Genomic DNA, 12,643 nt, shown 5'->3' on the forward strand with positions numbered 1-12,643 from the left:
GATGGTTCTCACTGTATTTTCTTGATATAATAAAAAAAAAAAATAGGGTGTTCACAACTTCAGATTATTGGCCTGGAAGTAAAAATTAATCTGATTCTTTTTATAGTCCATCATCCTTAGAAATAAATGCTGAACCAAGAACAATGGTCTCTCCTAACTTCTCATGTGTGTCTTATTCTCAGTATGCCAATAGCATATTAGAATTCTCTGTGGAAAGAGATCAACACGTGGTCTCCCAGTGTTGGCTTTATAGAGGAACAGCAGAGTCTGCTCATAAAAGGCAGCTTATATAAACAATCCATTTGGGGGAAAACTGCTTCGCCGTTGAGATTAAAGGGCATCATTCTACCTATGATGAACATGAAAGGATAGTACCATTACAGCAACTTCTGTTTCTCCTCTTGAGGCTCAATAAATGATATTAGGGTACACGTTCTGGATCTTCATCAGGACAGCAATATTAATAGTCTCACAGACATACAAAAATATACCTGGGAAAAGAACATGCATAAGAAACTACTTCTGAGGAAGAAATGACTTAATGAACAGCAAACGAACAGGAACACTGTCCACAAAAGAAAATAGGTGGAAAGAGAACATTTCCGGTCTGTGAGAATATAGCCCTAGCCTACTCCCAGTACAATTTGTGCAACTCATTATCACTTTAAAAGCCTAGTTATCACTCCGGGACCAAAAAATCGTCTAGTATAACCAACTGTAAGCCAGAATTTGTAAGCAAGTTTCCCTAGGTGACAAGCCAATTTGTTACGCACATCACCACAAGTCTCAAGCTTTTTCCAACAAAATGTAAAGGCCTCAAAAATAGGAGATGCTTATAGTTCAATTTGTTTGGTACAGTAATCGAGAACAAATCTACAGCATGTTGTGTCCTGTGCCCCATGCTTCTCCCACACATACATCATAAGAACAGCTGTACAGGGTCAGACCAAAGGTCCATCTAGCCCAGTATCCTGTCTTCCGACAGTGGCCAATGCCAGGTGCCCCAGAGGGAATGAACAGAACAGGTAATAAAATGATCCATTCCCTGTCTCCCATTCCCAGTTTATGGCAAATGGAGGCTAGGGAAACCATCCCTGCCCATTCTGGCTAATAACCATTGATGGACCTATCCTCCATTAATTTATCTAGTTCTTTTTGAACCTTGTTATAGTCTTGGCCTTGATAAACATCCTCTGGTAAAGAGTTCCACAGGTTGAACATCCTGTGATAAATGATGTTGTTTTCCTCCTCCATTCAGCAGGTTATGAGTAAGTCTTGTTCACGGGAGCTCCGGTTCCTACCATTTGACTGGGTTTTGTCTACGTGATTGTTCAGTATTTACATAAGCATCATACAAATCTCTTAGGTGCAACAATAATTCCTCCAGATTGTCTCCTGTCAATGCAGATAGTGGGATGACTCTCTGCTCCACTCGCTCCTTAAGTAGTAGTAAGTTAGCCTTGGACTGAGGAAGATCCATCTTATTCCCAATGACAGCATGAGGTCTCTTCGACAACCCTTCTTCATACTGCTCTAGTTCATATTTTAAGTCTTGGAGCTGAATCCATGGCTCAGACACAGACAGATCCACCACAAATAAGAGAAAGCGGCAGTGTTCTATGTGCCTCAGAAAGGCCAATCCAAGGCCCCTGTTTAGATGAGCTCCTCTTATTATACCAGGAACATCAGCAACTATAAACGAGAGAGAACTGAATGTGAACACAACATGTTTAACTTAAAGAGGTTCTATTTGTCTGTCTGTCAGTCTAGGTATTTATATAGCTCCTTTCAATATAGTCTCTAAGAAAGCATTGCATGAGTTTGTCTGTCTATCTCCTTCAGCCCTGAAAAAAAAATCAAGTAATTTCACCAGAGACACTGGATTCAGCTCAGAAGTCTGAGGTCAAGAGTATATATATATATATATATATATATATATATATGAAATACAATACAAGGTTTAAAATTTATTTCACATTTACATCAGGTTTGTAGCTCCCTAGAACTAGTAAGCTCCTAGAGAGTCATTTTTACAGTTTTATTTTTTTGTCTCAAGCAGGAACATAAAGGGAGACAATCAGATGTCACAACTAAAAGTAGTAATTATTATATAAACAAAATCTCGTAACACATACCTGCCACTTGTTCATAGTCTTGGTAGTGAACAATGCCTACATGTGGATTTAAGGTTGTGAACGGGTAGGGAGCCACTGCAGGCTTTGCATTGGAGATTGCTCGCAAAAGTGATGACTTCCCAGCATTGGGGAATCCCACCTGGAACACAAATATTCAACAAGGCCACAATTCCAGATTAACCAAAATAAAGAGAGAATGTTTTCTTAAAAATACGTATCAATGATTCTTTAGTCGTTGTCATAACTCAGGCCTGGTCTACACTAACACCCCAATTCGATCTATGGTACGCAACTTCAGCTACGTGAATAACGTAGCTGAAGTCGACATACCTTAGTTCGAATTTACCGCGGTTCAGACGCGGTCCACACGCGGCAGGCAGGCTCCCCCGTCGACTCCGTGGTACTCCTCTCGCTGAGGTGGAGTACCGCAGTCGACGGCGAGCACTTCCTGGTTCGACTTATCGCGTCCAGACCAGACGCGATAAATCGAACCCGGAAGTTCGATTGCCAGCCGTCGAACTACCGCGGTAGTGTAGACCTGGCCTCAGAGAGCTGTACAGCCATTTGTGCACAAATGCATCAGTTTTGCATGCTCACATCTAAAGATATCTGGGCACACATTTTTTTCTATTTTTAATTTTTCATTATATCATTAACATATATGAGCTTTCCATACAAGCACGAACAAGACTTACTCATAACCTGCATTTATTACTGTAAAAGACCCATCTCCGGTTGGTCAGCCACTCGTCAGCTATGTATTTATTTTCAAATTCCAAAAAAGTGACCATACATTATAAAAATCTACTTGATTCTGACATAAGGCTTGTCATTTTTAACATGGACAGGATTTTCCATGCCATGGATGTTGGCGGATCTATCATACATCTGACTACTAGGAGTAACTATCACCAATGGGCCTTCCTCAGAATCAATCATCTCATTTGGACTATAAGGTAACAGAATCATAATATACTCTGTGGGTAAACTAACATTTTTCTCTTTATTCTTCTATTGCAGTCTCTCTCTGAGCCTAGTTTCCCCTCACTCCTAAAGCCTACATCTTGAAACACTTTCCTAGGAAGTCTATGCTTGCTGGGAGGAATGGTCTTAGAACAGCCTTAGGATATCCTGTCTGATCAGACAAGTGTGTGCAGAGTCAACAGCACTTACATGAAACAATCAGATTTTCCAGCCTGCTGGGGATAATCATTCTGAACAACTGCCATAATAAGTATGGTAGAGATCTGGACGCTCATGGATTCACCTTGTCAATTTTAAGCCCCGATAATGCTCCCATTAAAGTCAGTGGCAAAATTCCCATTGGCTTCTATGGGCACAAGCTGGATTTAGTGCTGCCAATTTAAGACCGAGAGGAGATTGCCTAGGCTAAGATACAGCTAAGTTTATTGAACCACCTATGCTGGTTCACTTCTTTTTCTTTACAAAGCTCTTCTGGGCCGGACAAACGTTGCAAGATACATGCACTTTATGTACTGTTGTAAAATAAGGGTTTGTTCAACAGCTCCACGAGAGAGATCAAAAAATTGCATGGATTTAAAAATGAAATCAGCTGAAACAATAAATTGACTTAGCATTAGCATACCATTCAAACTTAAATGCGAAGGCAAAATTTACATATCTGAAACCTATACAAAAAGCTAACAAAGTTTAATACCAATAACAATGCAAAGTAAAGAGACTGAAGGATGATTATGTTTTTGTTAAAAAGGGATGTTATTTAAGAGCCATTAGTGTTCCTTGATGGTTTCTAGCTGTAACATGCTGTCTCAGGGCATGTCATCACGTCTCCCAGAAACAGCTTGTCCAATTACTTTAAAAGCAGCATACAAAAGTTCTCCTTCAGTGGCAGAAGCCCCTAAGTGCCAAAGATTGGGGGTTTGATCCCTGATGATAACTTGGCTGCCTGTATATATTCAAGCCCTCTGTTATGTCAAGACATATTCTAAAGAGACATTTATTGGAGACTGTTTTATTATTGCAATTATTACTGAAGCCTGTACCTTGTTTCCTGTTGATTTGGCATGAAGCCTTTTACCAAAAAGATATGGCATCAAGTTATATATAAAGCAGTAACAAAAAAGTGACAGAAGGGCAAATCACTCAGGATATTCCTCTACTAAGTAATCATTGACATTCATCTCCCACACAAACTTGCTGAGAGAACAAAATATAACAAAGCAACATTCTTTCGTCAGCTAGTCAAGTGACATCCTGGAAGTGTATAGCAAAGGTTAATAAAACAAAAAAGGCAATACCCACCAGCCCTGCATGTGCCATAGTCTTGAGCTCCAGATAGAGGACTCTTTCCTGACCTGATTCTCCTAGAGTAGCTGTCATTGGTGCTCGATTCTCATTGGACAGAAAGAACTGGTTACCCTTCCCTCCAGTTCCTCCATAAGCGGCAACATATTCTTCGCCATGCTGAGCAAGATCAGACACAATTTTCCCATCCTCCTTAACTAGAGTGCCTACAGGAACCTTGAAAAGAGAGAAAGTCCTAAGCAAAAACAAACTATGAAAGTTCAAATACTTAACAGCTGTTCCCGGCGGCTGGGGATGTTTTCAGGGTCTAGCTAACACCACAACCTCCATCTCCCAGCTGGGTGAAAGTGTGAAGAGAGTCATTAGGACCCAGATCTAGCAAGAGAGACCAAATAAGCACTCTCACTCTAGACCCAAACAGCACTGACAAACTGTCTAAATGTTGGACATTTAGAACTTTAATGGTACCATACTTTTTTTTTTTTTTTTTGTGTGTGTGGCCTTTTTGTGTTCCCAGTCCCAGGTATCACAAAGTGGTGGTGAACCAATTCAGGATACCAACATAAGCAGATTAGGGATCATATTGGGTAGCTAAAAGGCAAGGTAAGAATGATTTATATTTTAAAACAAATTAAAAAATAAGGAAGCAGCAACAGACATAATCAGACGGGAATTTGTTTTTGTTTTTTAATTAAAAAAACTGAACCAACGTGATGTATTACTATTACCACCTTGCTGTGGTGTGCATGCGCGTGTGTGGTTTGTCTGGGTTTGGTCTTCCTCTCTACTTGAAAAAATGCTTACCTGATTTGGGGCATGACCACAAATAAATTATCATCAATACATAAAGTCACGCCCCAACAGCTGACACAGCTCCAAAACAGACTCTGAAGATTGACTTTATGGATAACACTAAATACAGGTATAAAGCTTAGGGCTGTATCTACCGTAGGCAAAAAAGGTGCTTTTTAACGTGTGTTAACTAGTGTATTGAAGTCTTAGTGGAGACAAGGCAAGTTGTAGTTTTAAATATATTAGTTGGTCAACATAAGCCCTAGCTAACGTGTTAAAAATACATCTCGCTTCTAAGCCTTGTCTTCACTAGAAAGAAAGGAAAGCCTCCCTTCATTTGTGCTAATAAAGCATACGATAAAGTGTGAAATCTGTTCTCACATGGGATCTGCAGACAAACTGTCAGAACAAACAACATTGCTAGAATATATAGTCATGAGCTTGGAAAGCATAGTAGGGATAAGCACCAAAATGGACATGTCCCAAGTTGTGTGTGTGATTGCACTGCCTATATGAATTCTAGAAGCAAAGGCTGGTGAGTATTTGTTTTAGCGAGATGCAGCATGCTCTTTCAGAGAGGTTCTGGTGTGTGAACAATGAGAACAAAGTGGTTTGGTCATGCCTGTGTGTGAACCAGCCCAGATGCTATAAACGCTCACTTTGACTAGTCCCACTAGGACTACTCACATGCATAAAGTTACTCACACAGATAAGCTTTTGCAGGACTGAGGCCTGAATTCTCACATAAAACTTTCAAAATAGTCAGCAACAGTATCTTACTTTAATATATGTGTATCCACCATTGGCTCCGTAACAGTTTTTGCTTCTCCCTCTTTCTCCATCAAAACCTCGATACATTGGGAGGACTGAAGCCAGTGATTTGATTTGCTGGTCAGCTATAAAGCAAAACACACACTTTAAAAACAGAATTGCTGATCCAAAACCAGAAAGTTAGAAATCTCTTCTCCCCTTGAAAGAAGGAAGTAACTCCGAATAACAGGGTAAGAGACAAATGAAACTAAAAAACAGGTATATCTGATGAGCCGATTTAGTGCTTTTGGAAATAACTTCTAATTTCAGAGCAAAACACAAAAGTCCTAGTCTTCCCAAAACATCAAAACATTAACCACTGTAAAAAACCTCTGACAAAACCTCCACTCTTTGTTCTCTGTTTCTGTTAAGGAAAATCAAAGTGGATAAAGATTGAATATTTCTTTTTAAATTAAAAAGTTGGATTTTTTATTTAATTCATTTTTTAAAAGACAAATTAAATACTTTTGTCTTTTTAAAAATAAACCTATTTAAAATTATGACAACCGATATTAAGGGCTAATCTTATACTCTATTAAAATCATTTACATTAAATAAAAAAAAAATATTCAGTTCGTTTGCTACCAAAGTTTTAAAGAAAGTCAAACCAGTGAACTTGTGAGTCACTGGCTAAGTACTTGAAACCAGAGTTTGTTGAAGTGCTAAACTAGGTTTTGACAGCAGCAGCCTCTTCCACAAGTGTAAAGAGAATATTTTCTTCTATGTTATTTATTCAGCTAGTTAAATTCAATGACTATTTCATTCAAAGTTAAGTTACTGATTGGAAATTAAGCAGGAAGGTTTGTTGTCCTCTTTCAATCTATGAATAAAAACGAGGTGAGAGGATGAGATCTACTACTTCTAAAATCTTGAAAGACATGGTGACCAAAAACAACCAGTTCAACTCACTAACTCCAGATACTTCCTTTTTTAAAGAAATCAATTAGTTTTAAATGCAAAACCTGTTTTGATTAACTTACTTTTTTCCTTATGTATCCAGCATATTTCAGATAGTTTTATTTAACTAATCAAAAACAAATGTTCAAATACTGTTTCTGTGCATTTTTCAATGAATTCTAATTTCCATTCAAATGCAACTTGACACAAATCATGAATAAAAAAGAATCTAGTAAATAAGAAATGTCATTTTCCATTTATCATAAAAAGTGTTTAAAATGAATCTTAATAAATTTATGTTAAGCTATATAATTGCTTAAATAAATGTGTACAGATATAGTATATCCTACTGGTTAGCAAAAAGAAGTACCCAATTTAGTGTCAAGGCTATATTTAGTTACAAATCAATATGTTTAATGTTTACCAGCCAATCAGAATCAACCTTTCTTTAGGAAAATAACTACAAAGTACAAATGCAAAACAAGTTTAAAATCACTGATTTAAATCAACCTAGGGAAATTCTCTGCTTTGAGTTTTCCACAGATGTTATGCCAATTAGTAGTTTCAAGTCTGTTTTAAAGGTCATATACTATATCCATTTTTATGTGTGTATTTTATTCTTCCCGGATTCTTACACCACTCTCATTCATATAGTAGTACCTGAGAGTCTTCCAGAAGTGCATTAAGAAACATCTAGCATCTGTCATATTTGTTCTTTTTTTCCTCCCAAGAGGTTATGTTAGATTTTTTTTTAGTATTTATCCAGCTTACACTTTTGTAGCATTTTATGTTTGCTGTGCCATGCATTTTTATTACTAAAGGCAAGGTCAAAGAAGCACACCTGGAATGTGTGCGTTTAGTTCTATAAAGAATAAATGTTGGCTTTACTCCCTGCTTCAGGAGCAATCTGTGTCAGTGTGGGAAGATGACAGAGTATTTTAGCATTTTCCGAGGCATGTGCTATGAGATATTAAAAAGGTATTAGATTTTCAAATCAGTTTGACCTGAAATATTTTCTAGCTAGATCATGTAGAATATCAGTGTCATTCACATCCCCTTCACAGTGGCTGTCCTTGGAAGTATTGCAAAGAACAGATGGAGTTAAGAAAAAGAAAAACATTTCCCTGTCATATATATTTATTAGTTCTATCACTCAAACTCAGTTTGTGGAAAGACATCAAAAATACCTTTAAACAAAGGGACAATATTTAACAAGCCATCCCTTAATCTGTGGTATACAAGACAAAAAGGATATGCAACTTTTACCTTTCAAAATAACATGGCCCCCATCTCCTCCGTTTCCACCATCAGGACCTCCAAACTCTTTTCTAGGCTCACTATGAAAAGAGTTAATACCCTGTCCTCCGCGGCCTCCAATCACACACACTCTTCGATGATCTACAAAATATCGGGTCTGCAATGGAGAGATGGTTTCATATGATTTCTCTACAGTTTAGTGAAACTGTATCAGACCTCTGTTTCAACAACCTGAAGGTTTCTACAAAACATAGCTATCTTTAAGCGTCAGGAATTCCAATTTCCATTTGAAAATCAAAACCTATAGCATAGCTACAGTTCAGACATCAACCAAAGAAAGCCCATTAATCTAGCAATTATCTTGAAGGATGTACACAGAATCACACATGTTAAGAGACCCTTAAAACACAAACATCTAACATACATCTTTGAGTTTCCATTGGCAAAGAATTCCAGAGAGAAGATGCTCAAAGATCATCCTCCCTAACTACGTATATTAGGAAACTATTAAAACGCTAATGAACATCTACTGAAAAAAAATAAAAAAAAATGGGTGAGGTAATATCTGGACCAACTTCGGATGGCGAAAGAGACAAGCTCTGAACCTTACACAAACCTCTTCTTCGAATGAAAGAAGCGAGGAAACTCAGTAACCTAGGTAGTTGGCAGTACATGGGAAATTTTAAAAAGGCCAGTCTAAGCATATTTAAAAGTCTGTATGCTCCATGCTGACTAAATTTAGAGTTTCCAACCTCTGCTCTGACCTGGAATTTGTAAGAACTTTTCCAACAGAGTGGGAAAAACTGAAGGCATTTTGTGCATGGAGTCCAAAAAAAAAAAAAAAAAAAAGTACAATGAACTATGGATGATCCAAGAAAGATATGTGGGTCTCAGCAGCACTAGGATATAAAAATAGCAAGCTGTAATAATATTGTAAAGATGAACCTGTTCTCTGGCACAAGCTATCATTCACTCCAAGCTAACTTAGACTGAACCTCAAGATTTGGCATTAGACTTCTGCAATAATAAGCAGCTAAACTCCTTACTGCTTATCTGAAATATTTGAACCTCAAGCCTACAAACCTGGGCTGGAAAGTTACAGGAGACTCTCTGAAGAGAACCTATGGGCAGGGACTGCATCTTTCTTATATGATTGTACAGTAGCTAGCACAATCCTGATTTGGAAGCTCGGTGTACTATTGCAATACAAATATTATCACCTAGCACTTTTGTTCTACTCATGAGCACAAAATGGAAGGAATGAGGCATTCAAATATTTGAGAAATGAGTAGATTTGGTTCTTATACATGAGCTAAAGTTTGCATAATGGATGAAGGGGAGGGCTATTTTCTGGTATCAGTTCACTACTCCAATTATGCCATTCTTCATGCAAACTTCAATCTTCATTTAATAAGACAGAACAGTCCAACACATCAAGAATTTAAGAAAAGATCTTTCTTGGGAATGGGGCAGGGTGGGGATCACTAAATACTTCCTATAGGCAGTGGTCCAGTGATTAAAGCAGGAGACAGTGTGAAGAGTCCTAGATTCTGACCCCAATTCTGCCACTGATTTATTGCATTACGTTGGGCAAGTCATTTTAACTTCTCTATGTACAATAGGGTTAATAATACTTATCCACCAATCTTTGGAAAATTTTCTGGGGCTCCTCAGATGAAAAGTGCTATAAAAAGTATTGGCATGTACATAGGTATTTTCTTGTGTGTCAAGATGTAGAGAAAAATTTACTTACAAATGGTAATAGAAGAATCTAGTAACACGCCAAGGGACTTTACAACCAGGTGGAGAATGGCAGATATTTTTTAAAATATTAAAATAGCTTGAGTGGTGAAAAATTCTGTTACTAGTAAAGTGACACACAAGCATCTGAGAAAAATCCAATTCTTGAATAACCAAAATTCCTTTTGCACAGTCACCAGTACAGCAGAATCTCAGCATTACGAACACCAGAGTTATGAACTGACCGATCAACCACATAGCATACTTCCAGTTCCAAATGAGGTATCAGGCAGCAGCAGACACAAAATAAATAAATAAAATAAAAAGCAAACATAATAAAGGGAAAATTTAAAAAAAGATGTGTCAAGGAAATTATTTCTGAGCTTGTGTCATTTAAATTAAGATGGTTAAAAGCAGAATTTTTCTTCTGCATAGTAAAGTTTCAAAGCTCTATTAAGTCAGTGTTCAATTGTAAACTTTTGAAAGAACAACCAAAATGTTTTGTTCAGAGTTACGAACAACCTCCATTCTCGAGGGGTTTGCAACGCTGAGATTCTATCATAAAAATGTGACCATTGCTAAAAAGCCTCTTTTTTCAAATGTAGTTAGCACCACCAAATGGCAAAATTGAAAACTGTTGTTTTAAATTAACTAGATGCAATTATTGCTTATTATAAAAAATGAATTCGTTTCCCTGCAGCTGAAATATAGAACCAAAAGGAAGAACCTAAACAAAAATGAGAAAGCCTATGATTAACTAGCTATTAAATTTAGGCAATTTGGGAGCTACATAATTTCTTTAAAAAAAAAAAAAAAAAAAAAAAAAAAAAAAAAAAAAAAAAAAAAAAACACACAAGCAAAACACTAATTGAACTTTAAAATGGCAACTGTCTAAAAAAACAATAATGTATTGTTCTATGTCATTTTTCCAACCCAAAAGAGAATTATGATAATTAAAACCTCTACAGCAGTAGTGGTTCTCAACCTTTCCAGACTACTGTACCCCTTTCAGGAGTCTTTGTCTTGCGTACCCCCAAGTTTCACCTAATTTAAAAACTACTTGCTTACAAAACCAGACATAAAAATACAAGTGTCAGAGCACAGTATTACTGAAAAGTTGCTTACATTCTCATTTTTGCCATATAATTATAAAATAAATGAATTGGAATATAAATACTGTACTTACATTTCAGTGTACAGAATATAGAGTAGTATAAACAAGTCATTATCTGTATGAAATTTTAGTTAGTATTGACTTCGCTAGTGCTTTTTATGTAGCCTGTTGTAAAACTAGGCAAACAGCTAGATGAGCTGATGTACCCCCTGGAAGACCTCTGAGAACCCCCAGGGGTACATGTACCCCTGGTTGAGAACCATTGCTCTACAGTGAAGCAACTTCTATAGCTACTACTACCACTGAAGTCATCATGAATAACGTTCACTGTGAACTGAGATTTTTATTACATGAAATACTTATTTACAACTATTTTTTCCACTATTCAAAAAGTTAATTATATTTCATAAAAATATTTCCTTATAATGTCAATGGTAAGTGGGGAATATACACAAAACACTCATCTCTGGGAGTGGTGTAGTCATTTAGCATACAGCAAGTTCTTTAAACGTATAGTAGGTTAGCCTATCTGAATTTTAGTTTAGACTTTACCAGCTTCTTTTCTGATATTGCTCTTTTTTGTTTCAGCCGTTCATTTTTTGCACACTTTGCACAGCTTGTGGAAAGAATCCTCTGCCAGCTCTTAACCTGCTGCTGCAATAAGCAAATCTGTATATGTGGTGAATATGCAGGTCTCCATTGCCGTAAGCCGTCCAACAAAACCCATGTTCTTGATGACAAGATTTTAGATACCAGCATATCCACCTAGAAAATGAAAATTATAGACAAAGGAACACCACTAACTAAAATTTACCTTTGTGGCTCTAGAAACAACTGTTTCACATGCAAATCAAGAGAGCAAAAAATCGGTTTACATAATGGGTTAGAAACGCAAGGTCCAAGGATTGATAAATATTTCACAAATATTTTCTAACTCAATCGCTCTACTATCCTTCTGAGAGTCAGACACAAAGCACATATGCCTCCCCTAAACTGATTTCCCTTCACCAATGCCTGTGCACATGCATTCATTACTGCAGGGCTGTTCACAAGCATGGACTATATATAATATGCAGAATCTCTATTTACTCAGCAGCAGAGAGCCAGCCCCTGCGCTCCCCCCCCCCCCGCCCCAGAGCCAGCCCCTGCCCCCCCCCCTCCCGTTGCCCCAGAGCCAGCCCCTGCGCTGCCCCAGCGCCATCTTCTCTTCCCCAAATCCGAACCCCCCATAGTACCCACCAACTGCGAGGAACTTTCCCGTGGTGGACCCGCCCACTAATACCACGTTCTCGTGGACGCAGAGGTCACGACCTCACGCAAGTTACGTCATCGCCCGTCAGATTGGCGCACGCGCAGTTCTTTCCCCTTCCCCCTCCCGTAGGTAAGAAAAGCGCGGGAAAACTATTGCGGTCAAATGCGGGCCCGAGCCGCGCTATCCCTTCCCCTCTTGGCTTTCAGCCGGCTGAGTGCCCGCTCATCCCCCCGACATCGCGCCTGTAAGCACGCAGGAGCCTGGGGCTGGGCGAAGAGCCAGCTCCTTAGATGGCCTCCAGTCACCCGATCCTTGCCCTGCCCACGGAGCTCGGGGTCTGGCCCCAGCCCTGGGGATGGG

General features: G+C 38.3%; 1 protein-coding gene across 1 annotated transcript; it reads right to left on the reverse strand.

Moving 5' to 3' along the window:
• Positions 1-1,166: 1,166 nt before the first annotated feature.
• Positions 1,167-12,298, reverse strand: MTG2 (mitochondrial ribosome associated GTPase 2). The gene is made up of 7 exons (XM_024199024.2): positions 12,271-12,298; positions 11,584-11,796; positions 8,187-8,334; positions 5,994-6,109; positions 4,419-4,637; positions 2,136-2,274; positions 1,167-1,692 (listed from the first exon to the last, which is right to left on the reverse strand). The coding sequence occupies exons 2-7, from the start codon at positions 11,788-11,790 to the stop codon at positions 1,298-1,300; spliced, it is 1,224 nt and encodes a 407-aa protein (XP_024054792.1). The 5' UTR covers positions 11,791-11,796; positions 12,271-12,298; the 3' UTR covers positions 1,167-1,297.
• Positions 12,299-12,643: the final 345 nt, after the last annotated feature.

This window comes from Terrapene carolina, unplaced genomic scaffold (genome assembly GCF_002925995.2).
Source record: "Terrapene carolina triunguis isolate 2854851 unplaced genomic scaffold, T_m_triunguis-2.0 Scaffold130, whole genome shotgun sequence".
Lineage (NCBI taxonomy): Eukaryota > Metazoa > Chordata > Testudines > Emydidae > Terrapene > Terrapene triunguis.